Raw genomic sequence first — 25965 nt, 5'->3', positions numbered from 1 at the left:
TATCTTCTAGACAAGTACAGCTCCATTTAATGCATACATAAAACCCCAGCCGCTCTAGCTGCAGTGCCTTTTTTCCATTTCAAGCTCCCTTTAACAGTGTATTTAACGCCAAAAAAAAAAAACCAACCCATAGCCCGTCAGGCTGCAGCAATAATCCGGGAAGGGAAACCAAGCCAAAGCACAGCGTGTGCGCGGAAAGAGTGCGCCCAGCGTCCTGCTACGGATTGGTATGAAATTCCTCACTTGTTCCCTGGGAAATGAAGGCGGAGACGGGCGGCTAACTGCGGAGCTGGGCAGGCTGGGCCAGGACGGGCTCAGGACAGACAGACCAGGCCTGGACAGACAGACAGGCCGCGGTGCAGCCGCCGTTCTCTGCTCGGCTGGCAGCAGCAGCTCGTTCCGATCCTGCGGGCGCCTTTGGCCTCTCCCTCTCCCCCGGCACTGTCACCCCTCTGCCCGCCGGGGCTGGGCCCGGGCCCCCGCCGGCAGCCGGGACACGGCCCCTCCAGCAGCTCGCGGCCCCCCTCTAATGGCGGAAAGGAGAACGCCGTGTCTGCCGTGTCCTCCCCGCCCGGCCCGTCCCGCTGGGGCGCGGCGGGCAGGCTCCCGCCGGGGCGTCCCGGGGTGTCCCGGGGGCAGCCCGCAGCCTCAGCGCTCCCGGTCCGGCCGCAGCGGCCCTGGTCAGAGGCGAGGCCTCAGCGCCGAGGACTACAGCTCCCAGCATGCAGCGGGAGGGGAGGACTACACTTCCCACAGTGCTCCGGGGCGGCAGCGGGGGGGGCGATTCCCACAATGCACTGGGAAAAAGCCTTTTTTTTTAAAAAAAAATCTATTTCTTAAGCCGTGCTGCCTCAGAGCCGTTAATAAACTCAGAAAAACGTCCCCTGCGCACCAGGGGCAGAGGGTTCTATTCCCGTCCAGGGCCGTCGCGGCCTTCCCTTCCGGCGTAGCCATGGCGGCCTCCTCCGCACAAAACTACGACTCCCAGCATGCAGCGCGGTGCCTCGCACTTCCGGTTCCGGCCGCTGCGGGAGCGCCCCCGTCCCCTCGGAGGGACCGGCGGGCCCAGGCGGTGACAGGGGCGGCGGCGGGGCCGGGGCAGCGGCAGCGCTGTGGGCGGGCGGAGCGGCGCTGCCGGGCACCCACCGAGCTCCCCTTCTCCCAGCGCGGCCCGGTCGGGCTCGCCGCTCCCCTCGGGCCTGGCGAGGTCACCTTCATGGGCGGGCGGTAGCGCGGGGGCCCGGTGCACGGCGGTGCCCGGGGCCTGGTGAAGCGTCTCCGGGGCAGAACCGGGGACGGCGACGGGGCCCGGGGCGATGTTCGTGCAGGAGGAGAAGATCTTCGCGGGGAAGGTGCTGAGGCTCCATGTGTGCACCATGGAGGGCGCGGAGTGGCTGGAGGAGGTCCCCGAGGACACCACGGTGGAGAAGCTGAAGGAGCGGTGCCTGAAACACGTAAGGAGCGGGGGTCCCGTCCGGTCCCGCGGGGCCGCTGGCTCCCCCCGGCGGGGCCCGGTGTCCCCGGGAAACCCTGGGGTGCGCTGGCAGGGAGCGGCGGGCCCCGGGCGGGTGTGAGGCGTCGATAGCGCCGAAATCTCTGCTGTCTGCCATACGCGCCCGTGGGCTGGGCTGGGGCTGAAAATCACGGCAGGGAGGGAGGGCCGGGAAGTCTGTGTGAAGAAAACAGATTTTTCTGGCTCTCTGTAAACGTCCTTTTTTTTTTTTTTATTTTAATTAAAATACAAGCAGCTCGAGTAAACATGTTTCTGTGTTCTGGTTTGCCGAGTTTGAAACACCCCCCCAGATTATGTGAAACTCTTCCATCTGGGAAGAAAATGCCTGTTTTGAGAGTTCTGTAGGTTGGAAAAGGAGCATTTGGAGGGAAATTACTTTGTGACCTTTATGGTGTTCGGCGTGTGTTTTGCAGTAGCGTTAGAAATCACCAGCTCCAGCCTGCGCTTTATGAACCGGTGACTGTGCGTTGCAAGGGTCTGGTGAGCTGGCTTCTGATGTTTTCCCCTCAGAAATCATGGCCTGGTTTGTTTCTTGTTTATATTTCAGGACAGACGAGGAAAGTAGTGACTCTGGGGGAGAACTTCTCTTTTTTGAGGTCTTAGGAGAGCCTGGCCCGGCGTTGGCGCAGCAGCTGGTGGGATGTTCGCTGGGGAGGTGATAGGCTCTTCTGAAGCTTTCACTGGGCTCTGAGCTTTTCATGGCTGTGTCCAAAGGATGAATTGCTAATCGCTCTCCGGAAGAGAAAACGCGTAAAAACACACAGGCACCGTCTGTAGAAGTTGAGCTGGAGAAGGCAGGCGCTTTGTACACGCGCGCTCGGTTACCACCGGTGCGTTTGTGGGTGTGAAATGTTAAAACCGGCGGTTTCAAAACTGCTGGGCTGAATGTCAAAGATCTGCCATGGCAGGGTTTTACTTTAAAGCAAAAACATGATTGACAACGGCAGCGTGTAAGGTTGTGACCCGTGACCAGGGCTGTCCTAAAGTCTGTGTGGTTCTGGAACCAGCACGACGTGCGCTGGCAGCTGGAGCCGTAACCTGCTGGATTTCTCGCCGGGAGCTTTGCTGAGCCGTGTGACTTGTGAGCGGCAAAAGCAGGAGCCTCTGCTCCCGCCTCTGGCAGTGCAGTTCACTACACCGCATTTAATAGTGGCTTTTTGTCTTCAAAGTCTTGCAAAGACTTTTTTTTTTCACAGAACACAGCTGAATAGGAGCACACACCTGTAATATGTAATTATTGAACCCCCATTTGAAGGATAAATGGTTTTATTTTCTGAATGAGCACGCTGGGAAGGGCAGCCAGCAGCCCAGGGGCCCTCTGCCTCGAGCCTGCTAGCCGTTTGCTCTCAGCTCGAGCCCCTGGAAACCGCAGGGCACAGCACACGCTGGTTTTCTCGTCCCCTAGTCTCTGTAAGTGCTTTGGGATTTAGGGCCGAGAAGAGCCGTGTTTGGGTTTGCTCCGCCTGAGGTAGGTGTGGTTGTTCTCAGGGGAAAATGGGGGTGCCTTGCTGCAACGGGGGTGCAGGGCTCCCCACGCTGACACCTTCCTGGAAGAGGTCTAGTGCTCCCCGCTTGTCCCCCTTCAGCGCAGCTGAGTGGTGTGAAGACTTGCAAAACAGGGTGGGGTGATGATTATGTGCATAGCTGAAAGGCCTTTAATTATCAGGAAGCTTAATTGAATAGATGCTTGCATTGCAGTGGGGCCGGGGCAGAAGACAGTTGGTAACTTGGCCTGATGTTTGATTTCGCTCTCTCCGCTGCTTTGCAGTAATGGTGTGGATTTGCCTAGCTGTTATGGATAATGTATCGGTTTATGCGGGGAAAAACAGAAGTGGAAAAAAATCACGACTCCTCATCGTGGGAGTGAATCTTGATAGCACCTTGAGATAATTTATGCAGCTGTCTCTTGTAAGATGCTGATTATTATGTTCTGTCAAGTCTCTGAAATAATTATTTCAGAGGAAAATAGTATTTGTAAGAGATCTGGACTGGGAAGGTGACCACTTTTCCCTCTATAACATTAAAATGGATCTGATCTATGAAGTGTCACTCTTGATGTCTTTTTTTTTTTTTTTTTTTTTTTTTCCCCCCTGAATTTTATGTTGTGTGGTTTGGTTTGGGTTTTTTTGTGGTTTTTTTTTTTTTTTCTGTTACAGATAAAGCAAAAAAAACCCTCGCACCATTTTTCTCTTGACTTGTAATAGCTTAGTGGTGATAGTTGTTGAAGGGCTGCCTTTAGTAATGCTGCCTGTGTAGTCTGTGAACAAATATTTGATAATAAGTTGTTTCCCTTCCTCGTTTTTTTAACTCAAGTTTGATAAAGTGTTCTCTCGGAACAGTCACTTGGCCCTGTGCAAGGCCCCACGACCTCAAGGGGAGCAGGCTCTGAGCTCTCCTGTGGTTTCCTTAAAACACAACTGTTCGTTTCAGAACTGGAATTGAGAAGGGTCAGCTTAGCCGCAGAACCTCAAGCTTAACTTTTACGATCCCAGCGTTGACGGTCCCAAGTGCAGCGCTGAGTTGGCCAGCAGTGCTGTGGGGCAGCCCAGGTTCTGATCCTCTCATCACAAGAGACCATCACTGCTTCACTGAGGCTGAAATGCTGATGTCGACCTGTTATCATGCACCTGGGACGCACAAACGCGGGCTCTACGTGTACGTAAGCTCTGCCTGTGATTGTCCTGGCAGCGTGGGGCAGGCTTTTAGTGCTTCTGTGCGTCTGTTCCCCTTTTTCTTAAGCTGCCTCAGTGATACCCGCCTGGGTTGCAAGGTACGATAAGGAGTATCTGTGGAACAGAGGTGCAAGGTGCTGGTTCTCAAGAGTACCAAGATAAGGTAGGTTCATGCCCCTGGGCGTCTTTTGGATACTTTGAGGGATGCAGATGGTTTAAGCCACCCAAGCTTGGTAGTAGGGAGCGTCAGCACTGTTTTCAAATGTTTATGTTAATGAAAGCAAACAAAAAAAAAATGCTTTTTCTTATTCTAAAAACAGAAAGCCTTGTGCTTTATCAGGATTCCAGGCTCTGCAAATGGCATTTAGGATCACCAGGGCTTACAGTTTCAGCAGCTGCTCAGGCACCTGTGAACAAAGGTTTCTCTCCTGCCCGGCAAAGCAGCCTGCCGGAAGCTCCAGTGTTAAAAAGCAATGCAGGTATTTGTGCTGGAAGCGAAATCATGAAGCAGCAGATCCCCTCCTTACAATCCTTTTGTTACAAAAGGTGTGAGAGCTCCTCTTCCCCAGCGTGCTGCCCCTCTGCCGGGGGAGCCCAGCCCTGCATCGGAGTGCCCCGGGACAACAAGGTGCACTCCGATTTCTCCGCTTCCTTTCACCTGTGTGACAGAACTTGCTCTGCACTGCACAGGGAATTCCTCTTCCTGCGCATTACCAGTGCCCATCTCTCTCTGGGCAGCAAGGTGATTCCAGTTATGCTTTAAAGCATTGTAATTAATATAAAAACACTGTATTTGGGCAAACACTGGTTCTCATGAAGCAGGATTCCACAGTGAGCTCTGATGTTTAGTGGTGGTTGAGAGCTGGTGGAGGCATTGCCTGTAAGATGGCCTTTCTCTGTCCAGGGCGTGTTAAAATGTTAAGATAGCTAAGTATTTCACTGAGCAGTCTCTTTGATGCATGTCCTGTCTGTGTACGCCTTTTTGTTCTATGCAGATGTTAACAAAGTGGTTAGAGGAACAGGAAGAATAGGTGCCCACAGGACTTTTCTTTTAAAACAGCAACTTTCATTTTTTTCAACGTACGCTTTCACCTGGTTAGTAAATACTATGATTGCGCACACGCACACTCACCCCTTTGTGTGTGCTAGGGAAAAAATGGATAATAGATTTGTGTCGTGCCCCATCCCCTCCCCTCCATACGCACACCTCCCAGCTCTCCTTTTCCAGTTCTTCCTTGTGGGATCTGACTCTCGGGATCCCTAACAGTCATATTTTGAGCTCGTTCGGAGAGGAGATGTTCCACTGGTGTACTCTTATGCATTTTGGGTAACTTATTAGATCAGTTACAGGAGGCACTCCCAGCTGCTTCTGGGCTTTAATGCGTTCTTTGGCTGTTTTTCAGCGGTTAATATGCTGAAGGATTAGTGAGCAGCTACTGTTATGCAAAGCAGGAGTCAAACATTCTCGCCTCAGCCTTGTTGAGGCATCAGAGCCCTGCAGAGGTTCAGATGAGGAACTGAAGATCCGTGTTGAAAACAAGGGCGTGATGTTTGGGAAAAGAGCAAGCGGCTGAGTTTTCCAGCGGTTGCAGTCACAACAGAAAAGGTGGTGGTGGGCTGAAAGGATTCCTTTGGAGGAGGCTGGTGGTACGTATTATGACGAATGGGACTAAAGGCTGCACCAAAGTGAAGCACTGGTTTGAGTGGGGTTTCTGGAAATGGCTCCGTTCCGTGCAAGGTGAATGCACTCTTCTGCGGGCACGGCAGAAGTGGTTTGGTAGAAACGTGTGTTGAAAGAACTGTCAGTAAAAGCTGTTTTCTTTGAGCAGAGCAGGTGAGGTCAGTATTAAGTGTCCTGTGTTGTGGCCAGAACAGCAGCATCAATTTTGTGGGTTTGGTAGGTTATTTTTAATTTTGGCTTTCTGGAATTGCAACTTCTGTGCTTTCTTTTTCCACTCAAACACATTAGAAGCCTCTAGATGCTCTGATGTAATGCTCTTGAAATCCATCCCTGTGGATCTGGGAGGCACTCTGGTGTGAAGATGAGTCAGTTCAAAGCCTGTGTGTGGGCACGCTCTTTTTTTCAGGATTTGAGCTTTATTAGCTGGTGAAATAATTGACGTACAATTTAGAATTGTAATAAGGAATTGAGCACAACATTCTTGTATGAAAAAAAATCTCCTGTATGCTGATTATTTGTGGTTGGGAAGAAAGCTTGTGAGAGTAACTTTCGTTCAACGCTTTCAGCAGGAACCCAGGTTAGGGCTGCAGCAGCCAAGTCTGATGATTTCACCTGAAACAAGGTGCAGAAACTGCTATTTCCTTCCCAGTGTGAGGGCAGGTATACCAAAATCACTGCTGGCAGTGCTTGTTTAGTCTGACAGTGTGTGCAAATAATAGCTATTAGATGAAGCGGAGTGTCTTTCATCTGTTTTAACACTAGTTGCAAATGAGAAACATCCTGCGTTATTGTAGCCTTCCCTTCTGTAAAAACACTGGATGGTCGTTGCAGATTTGTGTTCTTAGTTCGTGACACTAATTGTTCCCCCCAGACTTCTCACGAAGAGCAAGTGACCTTAGCGATCTGTTGCAGAATTAACGTACTGGTGGGTCCTAGAGCATCCTTGCTTTGCTCCAAATCTCTGTAGGCCTGAGTACAGGACCAAGCACTCAGAATTAAGTGGGCTTATACATCACAGTATAAATCCATTGATATAGGCTGGTGCCCTTGAAGGGCTCATTTGGGATGATAGGGCTGTAATGTTAGGTCTCTGAAACTGGCTGTTTAAAGAAGAATTTTTTGAGCATCACAGCAAGTTAGAACTTAAATGTAGCTATTAATTTAACAGCATTGAAGTACAAAGAGTGGAATCCTTCCTTTTCTTGATTGTTCTTCCCAGCCAGGAGCTTGGATATGCAGGTGGAAACCTACCACAGTCAGTATCGTTACAGCGCGATTCAACCCTTGGTTTCTTTAACAAAATCCATTCTGTGCACTGGCCTCTAGCATGTTGCGCTGTTACTCAAGCTGTTAAGAAGCCAGTAAACAATGGCACAGTTTGTATGTGGAGAATCTGAAGTGCAAAGTGCAGTGATTCATGTGGTGGGCTTATTTCTGTCTTCTGATCTTCAATATTTATTATCTTCTGCAGTGTGTAGCTGGGAGCTTGGAGGACCCAAAAACCGTGACACATCATAAGCTGATACACGCTACCTCTGAGAAGGTGCTGACAGACACCAAAACAGTGCTGGAGGAAAACATTCAAGATAGAGGTAAGATTGTCTGGTTTTTAATCCTGTCAGCCTGGAAACATGTGATTGTGTTTAACTACTTGGCAAGTTCCAAACAGTAACCTTTTCAGTATCTACTCTCTGCTTTGACATAGGAAGCTAATAAGGTGACAAAAAAGGAGGAGGAAAACAGACTTGACTTCCCCCCCCTCGGAGAAAGCACCTTGAGCAGTTTGCTTTTCTCCATTCTTCCTTTTAAGACTTGAAAAGGAATTAGTGTTCATTAAGTCAATAAGTTAACCAGATTATTTTTATCTCCTTTTAAAGGAGTTTTTTTAACCTCTAGGGCAGCATTTATCCTTCAAAATGATTCAAAAATAGTTATCAAGGCTGAGTATTTCAAGACAGACAACGCAGTGCTTTGGGGGGCTTTCTTGAGGTCTCCAAGCAGAAGGATGGTTGCTGACGTGTATCTGAGTGTCTGCAGTTAGATTTCGTTCTGTTCTCTGCAAGCGTAACTCAGAATCCGTCACACTACAGTATCACTGACTACAGTAGAGTATGTGAGGTGTGTATTTGCTCCTGAACTTTAAAGATGTAAAGGATTAATGTGAAACAAAAGATCTAAAGATGAGAGCTGTTGGGATAGCTGGACTCAGTTTTTACTCGACTAATGGCCCCTTCTGGAGATAAAGGGCAGTGGTGCAGAAAGTGGGAGAAGCAGGGCGGCTGTAGGCTGAAATATTGTCTGAACCAGAAGCTCTGCAGGACTGGGGTTCTGGGTTTTTGCCCGAGTTCATGCAGGCTGGAGAACTGCTGCAGTGAACACGAGCAGTTTGGTCTCTGCTCCAAGGCAGTGTCACCTATCACCTTTAGAGCGGAGCAGGAGCTGAGCAGTGCCCTCCTGGGCAGAGGTGAAGGACAGCAGTTTTGCTGATGGGTGGTGTATTATTTCTAGGCGAGGCGCCGGCTCCTACGGAGTTTGGAATGGCAGTTTGCACCAGCTAAGCAGTATTAACTGTGCAATCATAGTAAGCTGTCATGCGAAAGCCTCCGCGCTCCTTTTCCCTCTGCAGCGTGCTCTACCTTTCCTGTGCCTGGCTTGTCAGGGAGACAAGATCGCAGCCAACAGCTGATGGCCACCGGCCGACTGCACAGGGCAGCCAAGAGTCAGCACGCGGGTCCTCTCGCGTTCTGGTCAGCTGGACAAACGAGGGTGAACAGCCTTCACCAGCTGTTGCTCTTGGCTGTTATGTGCTGAGCCAGACCAGGGAACTTGTTGTGCAAAGCACGCTTTGTTTGCTTTTTACCTGCTTAAACGAAAGGGACTGAAAACTACGCATTGGGCCATACCTGGCTGCTCTGCAGATGCTGCGCCGGCCCGTTTTGGGCTCTGAGCAGCGTATCTGCATCTCTCAGAATGCATGTGGTAGTAACAGATGGTAGAAACCTGTAAAGCTTCACGTGGTCTCTAGAAAAAGGTGCCTTGTAAGGGCAAAGTCTTAAAAGCCTGGAGCAAGCTCGTGCCAGGTGATGTGGGACGTAACAAGACTGAAGACTTGTTTGCCCTCGAGACTTGCCCTGGGCTACCGGTCATGCATCTCTGCTGCACGCCGTGAGTCGCTCTACTGCCATTCGCACACAGAGGTGAGCTTCAGCCTGCTACTGGAAGTTCTCTTTGAAGCTTGGTGCTTGCCTTGCTGCAGTTGGAGGAAGGCCCCACCTTAGACCCAGGACCATCCGTGGCCTCTTTCTACTGCTTTCTTCTCAGTAGAAGCAATGAAAGTGCTGATGCTTTCTTATTGATGTACTATTAACGTACAAGATAAATGGAGCCTGTAATATGCTTTCTTTAATGGTGGTGTGTGAGGAGAAGAAACTAGTAACAGCCAAAGTGTAGCTAATAGTGGACTGTGTTTTGAATTCACTGTGCGTAAGGAATTACAAACATTGTAGGGGAGTGTGTAAAGCCGTACAAGTTTTAAAGTGTGAAAAAGGCCTGATGCTACAGTGGAATTAATACAAAATTAATCTCCAGGAAAATTAGAATTTGTGACGTGTCTTACAAGAACTGTTTTCACGTTACTTTCTAACGTATTTCTGTATCGTTCTCTTTCTAGATGTTTTGCTTTTAATAAAGAAGCGTGCGCCACCTCCGCTCCCCAAAATGGCAGACGTGTCAGCAGAGGAGAAAGTGAGTTTGAAAGACTTCTTGATTTGCCTGCTTTGATTAACTGCTTTATTAATGAGGTGCAGAAGGATTACTGTGGTGTACTCTTTTTGTTTGTAGAGGCAAATGCTGCCAGTTAAATTCCAGGGAAATTATTTCATGTTTCTTCCAAACTTTGAGGAAGGTGATTTTCCGTTTTGAACTTGGATTGTGAGAACATTTACCTTAGTCTAAGACATGCAGAGGCACTCTGTGGAAGTGGTAGAGATTTGATCTTTCAACAAATGTCCAATAACTGTATAAGCACAGTTCAGCAAGTGCCTTGCTTTGTCTCTGTTTGAAAACCCAATAGAAATATGTTGATTTTCTGTCAGACTGTCCTCTGTCTTTATCTGTGTGTGGCTTGTCACCCTCTAACCAGATCTCTAGAGCTGAAGAGTTGGCCCCCTGCTAGTCTTTCTTTTATTTTATTGGAATGTGATTGTTGCTGAGGGCCAGTGATGCCCAGGATGGTGCTTATGCAGGAGCGTTACTGCAGCTGATGTTGTTGCATAAACACTTGGAGCAATGTTTGTACTTGACACTGTGAATTTCTAGGTCTCTCTACTTCGTCCTTGCACAGTTTTGTTTCTTCTTGCTTCCTGTAGGTATTGGTGTGTGTCTCTGTATCCCTTCCTGTAGGTATTGGTGTGTGTCTCTCTCTTCAATGCAGTCTTGCTGTGCAGAATGTCACTGTAAGAGCATAAGTTACAAGACTGGGAGATATTTATAGTCTGTACCCTGCTATGTTTTGTCCTGGACTATAAGCATGCACTGAAAATCCGAGGCACTGTATATCTCTGCATGATACTTGCAAGCAGCGAAGCACTTCCACTGCTAAGCAGTTAAGTGTTAGTCCTTGCACAGTGTTGGCGCGTCTCTCGACAAACCACGTGTCTGAAGAGAGTGTGCTGTGACAGACCACGTGGAGCAGAGTATGGTCCTGGGCACTGAGGCCTCTGAGTTCTCTGTTTGATGTATCACTTGCCCTCTTTACGCTGGAATTTCCCTGCGAGTTTAGATCACAGAAATAGGTATAAGGACTGAAAGTGGGGCAACCCAACAGGTCCAGTTTTGCTCTCTAATCACGAAAAATATCCCGGTGCTGCTAATCCATTGTGTTGCTAGACTGCTCTTTCTCTTAGTTGCAAGTTACAGAGCACTGCTTGATGCCTTGGGGAAGAATATGAAACTGCTCTCCGCTGTGCTGTGTTCTCTGTTCTGTGGATAATGGCTTATGAAACCTGATCATCTTTCCTATCCTTCAGAGGAAACAAGAGCAGAAAGCTCCTGATAAGGATGCTATTCTCAAAGCCACTGCAAATCTGCCCTCTCGCAATGCAGATCGCACTGTGGCCCATCACAACATGAGGGATGTAAGTATTACTTGACTTTACCTCCCACACTAACATCCCAATAGGCTTTTATCCACTATAACCTCTTCTCTTACATGTGAATGTGATTGTTTTCTCTAGAATAGAAATTCAGATGTATATAATGTGTGTTAAAGTAGATAGCTTCAGATTTACTCACAGGTCATGCTATTTAGTGTTAATAAAACACTCTGGGCTAAATTATTATTTTAAATGTCTTATTTGTCCATGGGAAAGCCTCAGTGAACATATTCAAGATCTGGAAAATGTGAAACTGGGATTTATATTTCTTCAGTCTTAAATAGTTCAGATGTTTGCAGTGGGGTGGGGGTTTTTTTTTGTTTGGTTTTTTTTTGTTGTTGTTTTTTTATGTTTTGTTTTTTTTTTTCCTCTTCCATGGTCTTGAAAAGAGAAATTAAGCATAAATTTTGACTTCAGTAATTGAATGCTCATAGTCTGTAATGCTTCTAACTCTGTCTTCAGCAGTGTGGGGACTACTTCTACCTTTGTGTAACAGCAGGGGTATGAAGCAGCAGATTTGCCTACATATTGCGTGCTGTCAGTGCCCTGGTAACCTGAAGGGGACAGCTGGCATTTAAGCTGTTTAATGGCCAACAGGACCTACTGAGCACGGCATTTTTAAAAACAAACGTCCGGCTGAAAGGAATTTGTGATGCTTCAGTTTAGAGAATAGCTTTGATCTATGTTGTTAAAATTTAGATTATTAGAAAACAAATGGTAGGCCGGGAAGGCTCGTTGGTTCACAGAAGCAGGTAGCGCTGGTACGGAGCTACTGTGACTGTCTTCTGACAACACTTGTGCAAGGTGGGAGAAAGTGTTTCTGTGAAGATTTACGTGTAGCTCTTCACAGGAAAGGCCCAGTGCTTCTCGAGAGACTAAACAATGAAAATAAAGCCTTAATAAAGCAACTTCCCATGCAGGGAGCCAGACTCCTGAGATACTAACAATAGATCTATTAAGATTTAATGATGCCTGCTAACTTCCTGTCTAAATGTTTTGACAGTTTCCTTTCTTGCAGTTCCAGACAGAGCTCCGGAAGATCTTAGTGTCTCTCATAGAAGTTGCACAGAAGTTGCTAGCACTGAACCCAGATGCGGTTGAACTGTTTAAGAAGGCAAATGGTATGAACGTATCTTCATGCTGATTCAGTTCTGGGAACTTGTTTGCTTCCATAACCGAAGAGTGGACTCGCAGAGTGAAGTCCAGACCTTGATGTAATAGTAAAGCTACTAGAAAACTTTATAGCAAAGATTTCACCTTGTGGGTGCAGTTTATATAAAACCCTTGAATTTATAAGGTCCCTTTGGGATGGATGAGAAGTTCCATTTGAAAAGAAAATCATTAGTAGTGAAAAAACTGGAAAACTTCACAGGAGTTGTGCTTTAGGGATGATAAAGAATAGTTGAAAATATACAAAGAGATAGTAAAATGAGGAGAAGTGGTAGCTGTAGAGTCAGTTTGTGGGAAATGCTTGCCCTTGAGATCTGCCACGACCAGATCCAACTTACGTTCTAGATAAATGATAAATAGATCTTCAGTGAATCTCCTGTATATTTACTTCTGTGGAAATACCATGGTCATGTGAGAGTTAGCTGTCTTTTTTTTGAGATCTTGAACACATCTGGACAAAGTCTTTGTCCTGGAAAAATCTATCTGAGCTGGACCAAGCTGAGTGCAGCAAATTAAATGATGAGATAGCAAATTCGGGGCAGAAACAAAAGAAGGGATGGAAGAGAAGAATGGGTTTGAACTTAACACATGCCATTCCATTGAGAAAGGGGTTTATTTTAGCTTGAAGTCAATCTGAACATTGTTTTGTTTGTGTATGTGTAGCCATGCTGGATGAGGATGAGGAAGACAGAGTGGATGAGATAGCTCTGCGACAGCTTACAGAAATGGGGTTTCCAGAAAGCAGAGCTGTCAAAGCCCTTCGATTAAATCAGTAAGTGTACTCAGCACACTGCCTGTAAATTACTTGGTATGGTTAAAAAAAAAAAATCGCATTTTTTTTTAAACTTTCCTTATGTGGGTCATCTAAAACTAGGTTGGAAAAAGCATTAGCTCAAAGAACAGTGCCGCCTCAGGCAGCACGCAGGTGCAGATGGCACAGGGAAGGGGAAATGGTGCTGTACTTGCTCTGGAAGGAATAGCTGGTCTGTGGTTCACAAGGCTGCCAGGCTGGCACTGTTTCCAAGTATTAATATCACATTTTCTTCTGCTTTAGAATTCAGATTTTACACAGAAAAATGCAAACCTAGCCCATCCATGTTGGTCTTTCAGCTGTAGAAAAATACTTTGTGCTGATCTCTTAAAAACATTCCAAGAATATTGTGAAGTCCAGATAGCAACTGTAGGAAAATAGGAGGTAATCTAGTTCTTCTCATGCCCTAAGAAAAATCAGCTGTACTGCCTCTCTCCTGAGAAGGGTTTGTTAGGCCATTCTCAAAGATTTGTAATGACAGAGAATCTGCAACATACTCCAGTCACTCTTTTCCAGTATCTCTCCAGTGTGGCTCAGGAAGACTTTCTCCCCCGATGTCCTCCATCTTTCATGTCATAACTGAAAAGCCAAGTAGGCAAAGGCTTTCCTGTTTATGAACACATAATAATTCCTGTATGTCAAATGAAATTTAATGTTCAGTTGCCCAACCGTTACCTTTGCTTCCTCTGTGTTCATTGAGAACCCTCAAGATCCCTTAGTGTGAGCGCTTACACTGCGTAGCAAGTGGCTGTGTTATGACGTGATGTTCTGTTCCCTTGGGCTGGCCTCTCGTTTGAGGGACCACAGATTTCCTCTTAAGCCAGAGTGGAGGAAGAACAGAATGGTACATGTCCAAGTGCAGATGCCTGTGTTGAATTTTGCTCCTGCTCAACATGTAATGTTTTTCACCCTCTTTTGTTTCTTGTGTTGTTAATGGCATTCCTTGATCACTGGATGGATGTCTGAGAGAGAGCTCCTTAAGGAGCAACAAAGCAGCTTGCATCTGAGATGTGGTTCCATGTAAATTTGGAACATGCTTTGTTTGCAGTTTTGTCAACAGTGCAAATAGTCGATGTTTCTCAGTTGTGAAATAAAGCAGATGATCTGGAGAATAAGGTGACTCCCTCAGAAATGCCTTTTAAAATCTGGGTTGCAGCTCCTCTGGCTTCAGAGAAGATTGTGGTGCCCTGAATGCACAGAGAATTAAGGTGCTCTGAGATTTCCTCCAAAACTTTGTTATTTACAATGTTTCTGATACTAACTAACCAGCAAGTCAGTATACCATGGGAATAAATGCAGAGACCAGTGTGAGTGGAACGCTACTGCACATCTGGAGTGTCTCTCACCCCTGTGTTTTGGCTTGCTTTGCAGTATGTCAGTGACGCAGGCCATGGAGTGGTTGATAGAACACGCGGATGACCCGACAGTGGATGCTCCGCTTCCAGGTCAGACTCCATCAGAAGCCACGACTGAAGCCGGTGCATCCTCTGCTGAAGCAACTGCGGGTCCCAGTTCAGAAGCAGGTGGAGAAGAGGCCAAGGATGAGCTGACAGAAATATTCAAGAAGATCCGGAGGAAAAGAGAGTTTCGTCCAGACCCACGAGTACGTGCTGTTTATCTCGCTGTGTAACTGTTAGGATTGGAAGGAACTGCGTGGGCACCATGGAATCCAAATCAATGTTGAGTTAATAAATGGGATGTCTAGGTAGATGTGTGTTATGCTGGCTTGACAGTATTGTAGTGGAAGTCTTTAGGGACTGTTTGAATTCGGGTTACTGAAAGGGATATTACCTAATGAACGCATTGCTGTCTCAAATAGCAGTACCTAAATTACTGACACTGTTATTTCTGCACCTGAAAATTAGCTGATGTGACTGAAATGAGCTGCTAGACTCTTGGCATTGCTTTTCATGACTGCTGTCTAGGAAGGAAGGGTTGCAGGACAGGAGTAGGTCCTTTTGCTGTAGAAAAGGACAAAAAAGCATTATTGTATTTAGGGGGGCAAGGAAAAGCATCCCCAGCAGATTTAAGTCTTGCAGCAAATGTGCAAGTTAACTTTTTTTAAGATCATAGTATTAACTGAAGTGAAAATATTTGTTCCTGCACTGTAAACTCACCAGGAGGTGCTCTTTATAATCTAGCACTTTGTTTTTACAACTAGCTGTTTCTTGAGATCTGGGTTAACAGCTGCAAATGTATTTGATGACCTGGGTACGATTTCTAAATGATTAAACATTCTCTTAACAATATCTAGGTACGCTTGTCTAAATACATAACACTCACTAGGAATGTAATAAATCCAGGAAGTGAAAATAAATTTAGTGACTAGAACTACAAATGCATGTGAAGCTTGATTTGTCAGTGAGATGTGAACAAAAGCTTCGTGACATGGGAGAAGTTCTAAAAAGGTGTTTGTGTCCTACTTTTCTCATTTCTACCCCAGGTACGCTTGCTCTTTGCCTTGCATTCAGCTTTCAGTGTTCAGGGTAGGAACTACCTTCACTCTTAAGATTTATTCTTCTTCCATAATAAAGCCACTTTTGATCTAGGGTGTTTGAAAACTTTGTACATAAGGTTACGTGGTGGTCTACAAATGGAAACAATGGGGGTTTTACCTCACAAAAAGCTCCTGCACGGAAGGTGAAAGGGTAGGATTGTTCTCATTTCTGTTTTAAATGTTGCATTTATTAAGCTGTGCAAATCTGATCTAGGCTGTCATTGCCCTAATGGAGATGGGATTTGATGAAAAAGAAGTGGTAGATGCACTCAGAGTGAACAACAACCAGCAAAATGCAGCCGTGAGTACAATGTCACTTCTGTTCCTTACTGCTGTAATAGTGTGTTCCACTGATGCTTTTCATCGTCGGCTTGGTTGGAGTTTTGATCTGTCATAAAGCCCGACTGTTACTGGAGATGACATGAGCCCTCTATATTCTGTGCCTCTTTTTCAAATTAGATACGCAACTCAAATACAAAGGTTTTAGACTTCTTAGAGGATCTCAGCATGCATGCAGTTGAGGCTAATCTGGTTGGGATAGCTTACGTAGATTTTTAAAAAGCTTTTGAGAAAGTCCCTTGCCAGAGTCTGCAAAAGAGATTGTGCTATTGTGGGAAAGGAAAAGGTATTCTCAATAATTAAGAACTGATTAAAGGACAGGAATAAACGATAAGACAAGAGATTCAAGCCATACAGTACGTAAATTGCCATTCCACAGTTTATAGAATCTAAAAATATGAAGATTTTCGAAGATTGTTTACTCCCCTGCTAGTGGATGGTATGTTAAGGAAAATGATGTGGACACAGCTGACAGCCAAGGAATCTTCTCTTCTTAAGCATCCAGTGCTGGCTGCTGTTAGAGAGAGGATACTGGGCTGCATGGTATTTCAGGCTGCTGCTTTGTAACCGTGATGCTGGGGTTCCTTTGAGGCAGGGTGTATGTAGGATAACACACGTCTTCCCTGGGCTTTGAAACATCCAGAGTTGGTGTAACTTGATTACCGTCCGAGGCACTGCTGCTGTTCCCATTGAAATAAAGGTTGATTTCTGTAGGAGCAACACACAAATGAATAGCAGTCTAGCCTGAAAAGAGGTGTATAGACCGATCTTTAGCTGTGAGAGGCAAAAAATCTTTTTAACGTCTGACATTGCTAAGGCTCTTGAGATGCTTTCATTCTAAGGGAACCGATCATGAAATCTTTGTGCCTGGTGATTTCTTTCAGTGTGAATGGCTGCTGGGAGACAGAAAGCCTTCTCCGGAGGACTTAGATAAGGGCATTGACACAAATAGCCCTCTCTTCCAAGCCATCTTAGAGAACCCAGTGGTACAGTTAGGGCTAACCAACCCTAAAACTCTACTAGGTAAGTCCTGCTTCCATTCCTGATACGTGTATACTGACTCTGTAGTTGCTTTCAAGTAAGAGTAGAGCCTGGATGATGACAGCACACTTTGTGGGATAGGTGCAGCTCTGTACCCCTTTCCTCCCTTTCAGCAGTTGTATTGTTTGTTTGCTTCATACTGCAACTCAGCTAAACCCAGAACAGAACTTGGGGCTGTCCCAGGAGTGATACTAATTCCCCAGGCTACTGGATTACACTTGCTGAACTCAGAACTTTAACAGCTGCTGGCTGCAATGCTTTTGTGGATTTAGGAGACCTTTTGTGTGCTCCCTTTGGCCAGGAGGGGAAAAATCAGGAATGTCTGTCTAGAACTCTGATTATTTCACAGAAAAAAACTGAGGCTGTCTGCTGCTGTACAACTTGCTGTGTGCTGAGGCCTGATCATTGAGACAGAAGATAACTTACAGAAGAGTAAGCAAACAAGAAGTCTGAGCTAAGGCCTTGCCTATCAAAGTTGAGATAACGTTTGTGAAAATACACTTCCCCTTGCTTGGGTTTCAGCTCCGTGGTAAAGTCTGTGGTCATGGTCAGAAAGGCTGTGAGCACAGCAAGTACCCAGCTGATGAGCCGGACAGTGAAACAAAAATCTCTGATTAATTGGTCTTTCTGACGCTGGAGGACAATACAGAAGAATGACACTGGCTCTGTGATGTATATAAAAAGTTTTGCACTTAGTCTGACTTCAAAATTTATTTGAAGCAATGCTTTTAAATAAAGCATGTATGTGCAGCTCTTCCAAGAAAGCTTTTTAAAAAAATGCCACTTTAAATGTAATTAGGAGAGTTTGCAAGCCTTTAAATAATTCAAGAGCAGAACATTCCCACCATGATTTCTGAACAAATGGTCTCTTCATTTCCAATGAGGGTTCCACACTGCAGCTCAGAACATAAATAGAAAATGAAATGCCATTATATGCGCTTGTAAAGCTTGGGTGATCATCAGAGAATATATTCCGAATGATACATCTGCAAATTGCTCGTGTCACAGATTTTAATAGTGAATGTTTGCATTTAATTAGATACCGACAGAATGTTGATAAGTCTTTTGTTATAAGCTTTTTGAGCCTGTGTAAAAGAATATAGTTGAAGTGGTGAAAGGTGAGCTCTGGACTTTATTCCAGGCTTTTCTGTAGGCATGCTGCATGACCTTGAGCAAGGTATTAACGATGAGCCTTTCGGAGGTGCTGGGTACTTACAGCTCCCACTAATGTCAGGTGGAGCTTTGTACACTAACACTCCTGGAAAAATAGACACATCGACCTTGGTGCTGGTCTGCCAGGCTCTTACAACACTGACGTTTTGTTGACTTCTGAATAGGTCAGATGTGCAACTACTTCTTTTTTTTGTTCTGTTCCATAATGACTGCTCCAAATGTCCAGTGGTCCAGCTCAGTGTCTGTCATGAGGCTTATAAATTATTACCTTGACCATTCTTCTGTCAAATTAGCAGCTTAGCTCTTGCAGTAGCTGTCTGGTCCCTTCAACTTAATAGGGGAGTGAAAACTAGTGTATTTTAAAAACAAACAAACAACAAAGCTTATTGTAAAGACAGCTGCTTATAGAAAGAAAAAGCTGCTCTTAAATATTTGGATTGCAGTCACTGTTCAGAAATGGAGGTGTTAGTTCTGCACAGACAGCCTTTGCCCTTCTGCCTGTGTCTAGGCAGGTGGAACTCGCTGCCTCCCTGACATCCTCTACTCTCCAGACATCAGGGAGGAGAAAGCACGTGCTGCTCAGAGGGAAGGTGCTGCTTCCCTTCTGGCTTCAGGGACCTCTCTGGAAAGATGAGAGCTCTGAGACTTAACAGGCTCAAGGGCCTGCACTCGTGCTGGCTCTGCTGCTCATTCCTGGGTAGCTTTTGGCATACCTGCTGCTTATTTTGCTGGTTTAGTTTTCTCTTCAGAGGTGTTATGAGAGAGCAGCTGTAGGACAACCAAAGTGCAGCACAGGAGAGCAAAGGTAACAGAGGCAAGGAGGTGACAGTGCCTTCTGTGAACTGCCTTGGTGATGTACCAGGGAGGAAAAGGGTAGTTGTACAAGAACTAGCCATTAAGAAATCTAGGCTGGGATGTGGAAAATCTTTGATCAGAAGAGAAGAGTTGCAGAAGAGTCTTCCCGTAGGACTATTGGCAGCCAATGGCCCAGTTCTAAGGTGGGCTTTCATAAATGGATGAATTGCACAGCATGTTTCCTGCTACTGCACGTAGACACTTGCTAAGGCTTTAGTGCTGCGAACCCATGTCCTTGAGGTTTTGTAAGATGGACTGTAATCCAGGCTGAGTATTTAATCACCCTCTCTCTGCAGTGAATTTATTGCTGAGGAGTGGGGCAAGTGTAGCAGCCTGTGGCATCCCAGTCTGTGGAGACTTAGGAGTGCAGATGGTAAATGTGTGATGTGTATTCCCACCATTTTTGGGCGATGCTTGCCCAGTGCCTTTGAGCTGTAGCTATTTCTAACTGTCCTGTTGTTGAAGCATCCTAAACTGGATGGAAGCCTTTGCTGACGTTGCAATTTCCATCTCTTGGCAGCCTTCGAGGATATGCTTGAAAACCCCTTGAACAGCACTCAGTGGATGAACGATCCGGAAACTGGGCCTGTCATGCTACAGATCTCTCGAATCTTCCAGACGCTGAATCGCACGTAGAGGGGAATGCCAGTCCACTGTGCCACTTTCTCCTGTCCCTCGCTTCACCTCCGCCTCGACGGGAGAGTGCATGGATTGTTTGGGGAGCGGGGCGGATGGAAGGGGAGGGGGGAGATCCTGTCTGAACGGGTCTCTCACGCGAGAGCTTATGTAGTTATGGCCAACTGAAGTTAATTGCCTTGTGGATCTAGTGTTAGTGGAAGAGGTTTGAAGACTTGTTTATGTTTTCAGGTATTAGATTTAAAAATAAAGTATATCCAAAAATAGGAAAAGGTTTTGTGAAAAAAATTCAGAATCTGATTGTTGGAAAGAAATATGATAAAGCTTGTTAAACAGGCCTGTGACAGTAGTTTTCTAGCCAGCTTTGCTAGCATCTGGCTAGTGTTTACAAAAGGTCACTGACCACTAGCATAGGATGTTAATCATCTCCATACAGTATTAATTTATGGCTATATCAAATTATAAAATGCTTTTTAAAATTGATTCTTAGGAAATGGTTTTTTTTAAAAGTCCAAATATTGGGAGAGCAAGCACATTTCTATCCAAACTTGTTTATCTTGCATTATAATTTAAACAGAATAACTCAGAGATGGAATTCTTTTAATAAATAGCATTACTTTTTCCTATTTATTTTCTGCGTTAGTGTTGTTGCAGTCCCACGGTGGTTATACTTGCAGGAGATTCTCTGTTGGCTACGTTAAAGGTGCAGTATCTCTTTCACGACAGAACTCGCTCCACCAAGATTTGGCTGCAGTTTGTGAGTTTGTGCTCTGCCATATCCTAGTGCAAGGAGGGATCTCTTCACGTTATAGGTTTTTTTCCATTTTTATGTGCACAGTTTTGGAAAGGGAGACTTGTGGGTTTTGACTTTGTTTCAAACTGTTTACAAAAAAGCCACTGATTTGCATGGGTTTTTCATTGGTGAGCTGTAAAGAAGCAGAACTGCTTAGGTTTTTATCTTGTTTAACATATTTAAAAGCACACTTGAAATTATTATCTTTTTTTGAGATAGAAGTGGTTTTTCTTTATGCTTATTTTTACCTTGGAAATACCAAGAATGTCAGGCTGTATCTTTCCTGTTTTGTTAGAAGACTGAGTTGAGATTTCAGACAGGAGTTGTGAGCTTTAAGAACAGAACTCACTGACCATCCAGCCAGGTTTTGTTATGATTGGGCTCTGCAGGTGTTACTTGTTTAACAGTCTGAAGAAAAATGGCTTTTATTTTCAAATTAGTGAAACACGATTGACATTTGTCCTGATCCCTGCTGTGTCTTGTGCTTCACAGCCCTTTTTTGGAAAGGTGGGCTAGGCAAGACTTGCCTCTCCAAAATGCAGAGTAACCAGACGGAGGCCCTGTCCTTAAGTAGCACAAAGGTGTCCTGTCAAACAGAGATCCTGAACAGCTCTGCAAGTCACCTTTTTAGGTGTGGGGTTTTTAAACAAAAACGCAGTAAGATGCAACCCGAAACCCTACAACAAGTTTTGGCCTGAACTTGGCATCTCATCTGTGCTGTAATGCAGTCAAGGCAGTGAAGTTGCCAATTTCACATAATTAATATGAAGGGTGGGGAAATCAAAGCAGCATGAGATTTTGTCATGGCTTACTATCCCAGGATTCTTTTGTGTTATTTGTGAGTTCATATTAAGCTTTACAGTTCACAACTGCTGAAATATTTACTTCTACATTTAGAAATTCCAAGCTTTATAGAGGTGATGCTTCTGTTCAAATTGGACAGTAAAACAGTTTTCCTGGATTCTTGCTAAGAACAGATTGACAATGTGATATTAAATTGTAACCTTGTCCTAGGACTGTAACAGCTGGGAACCTGATCCCGCAACCCAGTGAGCTAGAGCACAACTACTCCTAAGTAGTTGTTACTGAATGTTGAAGTGCTGTGAAAGGTTTTGATTATTTTGTCCATCTTTTTTCCTTACTCACTGAAGCTCTTTGCCTCTAATACTACCAGAAGACACTATTGAAGTTTGTTACAGGCATGTGTCCTCTGCCAATCAGGATTCTTGTAAATACTCATTTTAATGAGAGTTTTTAGAAGACAAAGCTGGGAAAAAACTACCCAGCAGTTTGGGTGCAGGGTGTTGGCTTCTGAATGACTAGCTACAGGTTCAGCCTTATCAGACGGATAGTTCGGTAGCAGTCGTGGTCTTTGAGAAAGGTAAAGGCATGCTGAAGTGCTTCTTTTGATTTCAGTAATGCACAGTCAGACTCTGGAGTGGCTGTACAGCTTCCAGACAGAGCAGGCAAGGATCATCTGTCAGCTTTAGAGTCACCTAAAAGCTTGGCGTCTGGTTTGCTGGCAGAACCTATGTTAGCAGCCGTACGGCGAGAGTGAGTAACCCATCTTGTCTGCACTGGCACAGGAGTAGCTCCTCCAGGACTGTCCGTTGCTCCTGCCAGGGCAATGTGGACGAAGAACTTCAACCAGCTCCTCAGTTTTTAGGAGGTTGAAGCTGGGGCATCCCTGACCTGCTTTGGAGGAGCAGAGGTGCACGCTTCAATGGGTAAAGGTTCTGCTGCTTGTGCATCTCTGCATCAACCCTACCGCAACGGGATCAGAGTGTGGTACTGCCAGGACCTGGTAGTGAACTGTGCCTGTTCTTCAGGTCGGTTTGATCAGGGTGACAGAAGTTACCAGAGCTGCCTCCCTTGGTGTGCCAGAACAGAATCGGTGCCACTCAACCTTTTATAAAGTGAGGGGGGAAAGCACCAGTTAAACAAATCCTGCTTATGTAATAGATGGAAGTAAGAATGCCGAGGTTCAACAGCATAACCTAACGTTGCAGCGGCATTTAGAGACCTTAGGGATAAAGGAATACTGCGTCTTTACAATGCTTGAAGGCTTGAGAATGTGGTTGTCTCTGGGTTTTGTTATTTCAGAGCTCAGCACTTACTGAAGTGTTAGAGGGTGTGTTCCTCCTGCTCTGCCAAACAGTCTTCTTGCTTGGTAGGCCTTTAACGTGGTCCTGCTTCTCTCTTGAGAACTTACGTTTCCAGTGGCCAATAGCTGAAGGAGGCCAGGATTTAGGAGGTGTGATGTTTGCGGTGAGGCATAGGAGTTGGTTTAAAGCAAACAAAAACTACCCTTGAGGTTAAACAAACACGTGAGGAATTGATGGAGGTATCAGTGGTGTTAGGGTGTGAGTTAGTAGCAGGCTGGGGAGCTGCGGGTCCCCGCGCGCCTGGGTGTATTGCTGCTTCATCGCAGTACACAGAGGGAGGAGTGAAGTCCTGCGCTTGCAAAGGCATCGATGATCCCAGTTTTTACAAAATCTGCGAAAAAAACTGATAGATTGCTGCTGTGTTGAGTCAGGATGTGCAGATGGGCCTCCAGGCAGGAGGAGTGTGTGTGGTAAGAGCTCTGCCTGGGGATCAGCTGTGGTGGCTGAAGGGTAGAGGACTGCTGGGTCTGGTCTGTAGGCCAGTGAGAGGTCCCTAAGCAGAGGGGAACAGAAGTTTTTGTGAGGATGGACTACTCACAGGAGTAAGGATTTGCAAGTTCAAGGCCTGTGCTTGTACCTCTGGTGGTCAAGTTGTAACTAGCGAAGACGTGTCCTGTTTCGGTGTCTCTTGACGTGGTCAAGGGGATCTTGGGAAGCCTGTGAAATCGAGGAGAAGTAATGAAATGGGGCGGTAGGTGGCTCATACAACGCGGTGACTGTTCCCTACGGCTCTAGCTCTATACCCCATCAGTTGATACAGACAATCTTCTCCCTTTTGATATTACATGAGTCTTGAAAGCTAGCTATTTATTTAAATATGTGACTTAGAAATTTGTCATCAAAACACTGATTTTTAAATGGAAATGTACTATATGGAAGTTTGTTCTCAGGGCTTCGTATTTATATTCTCTTTATAGGGGATGCATTTAAAGGGATGTATTTGGCAAAATTGTCGGTGGCCACTTTACAGCTTGGACCTTGATTGTCTTGAACCATGAGCCTGAGCTAGCGTAACTCTCCTGATGAACCTCTAGTGTCTGGTTCAGTCCAAAGAATCTGCCAGTCTTTCTCTCCTGGTGAGCAGTGACATGAGTCTTCCTTTAAGGCTGCTGCATCACCTGGTGGAAATGGTCACACAAGATTACCCAGCGGCTTCGCGGGTCGCTGATCTTTACGCCGTTTCAAGGACGCTTCTGTGCTCCATGCGGCTGGAAAATTAACTTGCACAGTTTCTAAAGCAGTCATCAGTGCACTCCCACTCTTCTGGGACGGTGCAAGGCTTGCGCCTGCAAGAACTCCGGTGAATTGCTTCTTTGGGGCTGCTTGCAGCCTCTGCCCAGATGTGCCCCAGAACCTTGACCCCGTTTCTTTCCTCACTCTCCTGGAACCAAACTTGTCTTTTGGAGATTGATCTTCATATCCAAGAAACACTTAAGTGGTTATTTAAATCCTTTTCAGTTAGGACTGTTACATTTTATTTTTGGTGTCGTGATTCATGGGCTGAGGGTCTTTTAATGTATTTTGGAAGTTGTTTGAACAAGCATTGCACCAAACGAATGTATAGTAACGCTGTCAGCAAATCCTGCCTGCAGAGGAGGTACAGAGGTTACTGTGATCTCTGCTTCAGTGGCAGTTTTACAGAAGCAGTGTGCGCAGGATGGCGAGTGCTTCATCCAAACTAAATGCCCTGGTTTTCTACTTTTAATAAATAACATTTTTATTAACGAGCAGAATAGTGGCACCTGCAGCCGGGTGTTTCCATCTGATCATAAGTCCTTGTGCGTTGGGGTGGGAGCAAACCGCTGGCTGTATCCTCCTCTCGGGGCCGGTGATTCTTCTGCAGGATTTGTCTTGGCTGCTGGCGGAGGTCGGACACTCGGTGAGCTCGGCCGGGCTGGCAGTCCCCGCGTTCCTGCAGAGGAGGCAGCAAGCAGCGTATGTTACGTCTCCGTGAATGTACTGTCGTGGTGGTGGTTCTCACCTGCATCCTGACGTCCAGGTATAATAGAAGGGGGTTTTTGAGGACCTCTTGCCCTAGATTTGAAGATCTTCAGTGCAGATCCTGTTTGCAGCGTGTGAATTCCGATAAATGCAAATGCGTTAAATTCTTACTGAATTTGGGTCTGGTTTTATATCGTGCTCTGGGGAGAGGGGAGAAATTGGATCACGTTTTAAACTAAGCCCCGCAAAACAAAGTGTCTTTGTTGCAGCAGGTAACAGAGGCCCGTAGAGATTTTTAATTTGCATATTTTTATCATAGTTTAATGAACTGTACAGGAATGTGATTTGCTACCCAGCACTTACCACAAGGCAGCACCGGTAAAATTATATCGCGAGGTACTGACTTAACATTTTTCATTTCACCTGTGTATAAAATAATTAGGTACAGTGTATGATGATTTTTATATGGCACTGACACTGACGTGTGGCATGCACAGCTGTTTGAGATGCAACGTTACTTTTATGAAGCTTAACTAGGGCGGACGTCGCTGATCCTGGGGAACTCGGGGTTCATTCTGGACGCGTTCGCGTGGGTTGCTGACCTCTCCCTGCGCGGGGAAACCAGCAGGCTTTGCTCCCGTACAGGTCAAAAAGCAAGAAATGCTAATAATTTGTTATCCGTGTGAGCAGTCACTGTTGTCTACTGAAATATATTCCCGGAAGTTCCCGAGGTTGCAAGCAAAGCCAGACCTGTTCAAATAGAAACAGTTGCGCACCTTTATTGTGCGGAGAAGTCGTGCCCACGAGCGAGACTAGAATGAATGCTGAGTCTTTAAACCTGCTCACACATACACACTGAAGAAACTGATGTTATGTGTGCTGTAAATTTATAATATATCTTAAAAATAAAGTTTTTTGATTTATTACAAGGTGTTCTGAAACCTCATTTCAGGAGCAGCAAAGGTTTATGAATGCACATCCTTCAGTCTTCCTTGTGACTGCGGACTGCTAGAAGTGTTTCTCAGAAAATGAGGTACTTCGATAGCTGGTCAAGAAACAAGATTTTGGCAGAAAATCCTGGTTCGATAGCTGGTTTTGCTCCTTGAGGTTATTTCTCTGTTTTCCAGGAAAAGTTGCATTGGTAAGATTGCAAGGGCTGCGTGAAACAAGATTTGGTGATCCCCTGGGATGGACTGATGCTGTTTAAGAGGGATTTATCTTGACAGTGGCTGACTGGTACCTTGGAAGCCTCTTCTTCCACGAGGGAACCCTCGGAAAGGAGAACAGCTCCAGCAAACAGCAGCTGGCGGTGCGGTGGGACGCAGCAGCTTGCACGTGAGGAAACCAAACGCCCTTCTCACCTCTGTGGTGCCAGGGCTGCCGCCGGTGGTGAGGCAATGAGCTGGGAAGCGCCTCCAAGCCTTGCCCACGTGTGTGTGGGTGCCCTGGAGGCAGCTGGTTAAGAGTGTAAATGCACGAGGCTCTTCCTCTGAAGAGCAGATCGGGTTATGAGCGTTTTCACACA

General features: G+C 45.9%; 1 protein-coding gene across 2 annotated transcripts; it reads left to right on the top strand.

The window, feature by feature from the left end:
• The first annotated feature begins 1033 nt into the window (after positions 1–1033).
• UBAC1 (UBA domain containing 1) lies at positions 1034–25369 on the top strand. Of its 2 annotated transcripts, none has more exons than XM_086763638.1 (10): positions 1034–1454; positions 7338–7458; positions 9537–9610; positions 10894–11001; positions 12038–12140; positions 12853–12961; positions 14372–14603; positions 15712–15798; positions 16721–16859; positions 19426–25369. In XM_086763638.1, exons 1-10 carry the CDS (start codon positions 1317–1319, stop codon positions 19539–19541), a joined length of 1227 nt encoding a protein of 408 aa, XP_086619764.1. In that variant the 5' UTR covers positions 1034–1316; the 3' UTR covers positions 19542–25369. The 2 variants fall into 2 exon arrangements, with proteins under 2 accessions (XP_086619764.1, XP_086619762.1); XM_086763636.1 differs by having other exon boundaries at positions 12023–12140.
• The last annotated feature ends 596 nt before the right edge of the window (positions 25370–25965 follow it).

This window comes from Chlamydotis macqueenii, chromosome 20 (assembly GCF_036417535.1).
Source record: "Chlamydotis macqueenii isolate bChlMac1 chromosome 20, bChlMac1.mat, whole genome shotgun sequence".
Classification (NCBI taxonomy): Eukaryota; Metazoa; Chordata; class Aves; order Otidiformes; family Otididae; genus Chlamydotis; species Chlamydotis macqueenii.
Note: the sequence above shows the minus strand (reverse complement) of the source record. Positions and strands in the feature narration are given on the sequence as shown.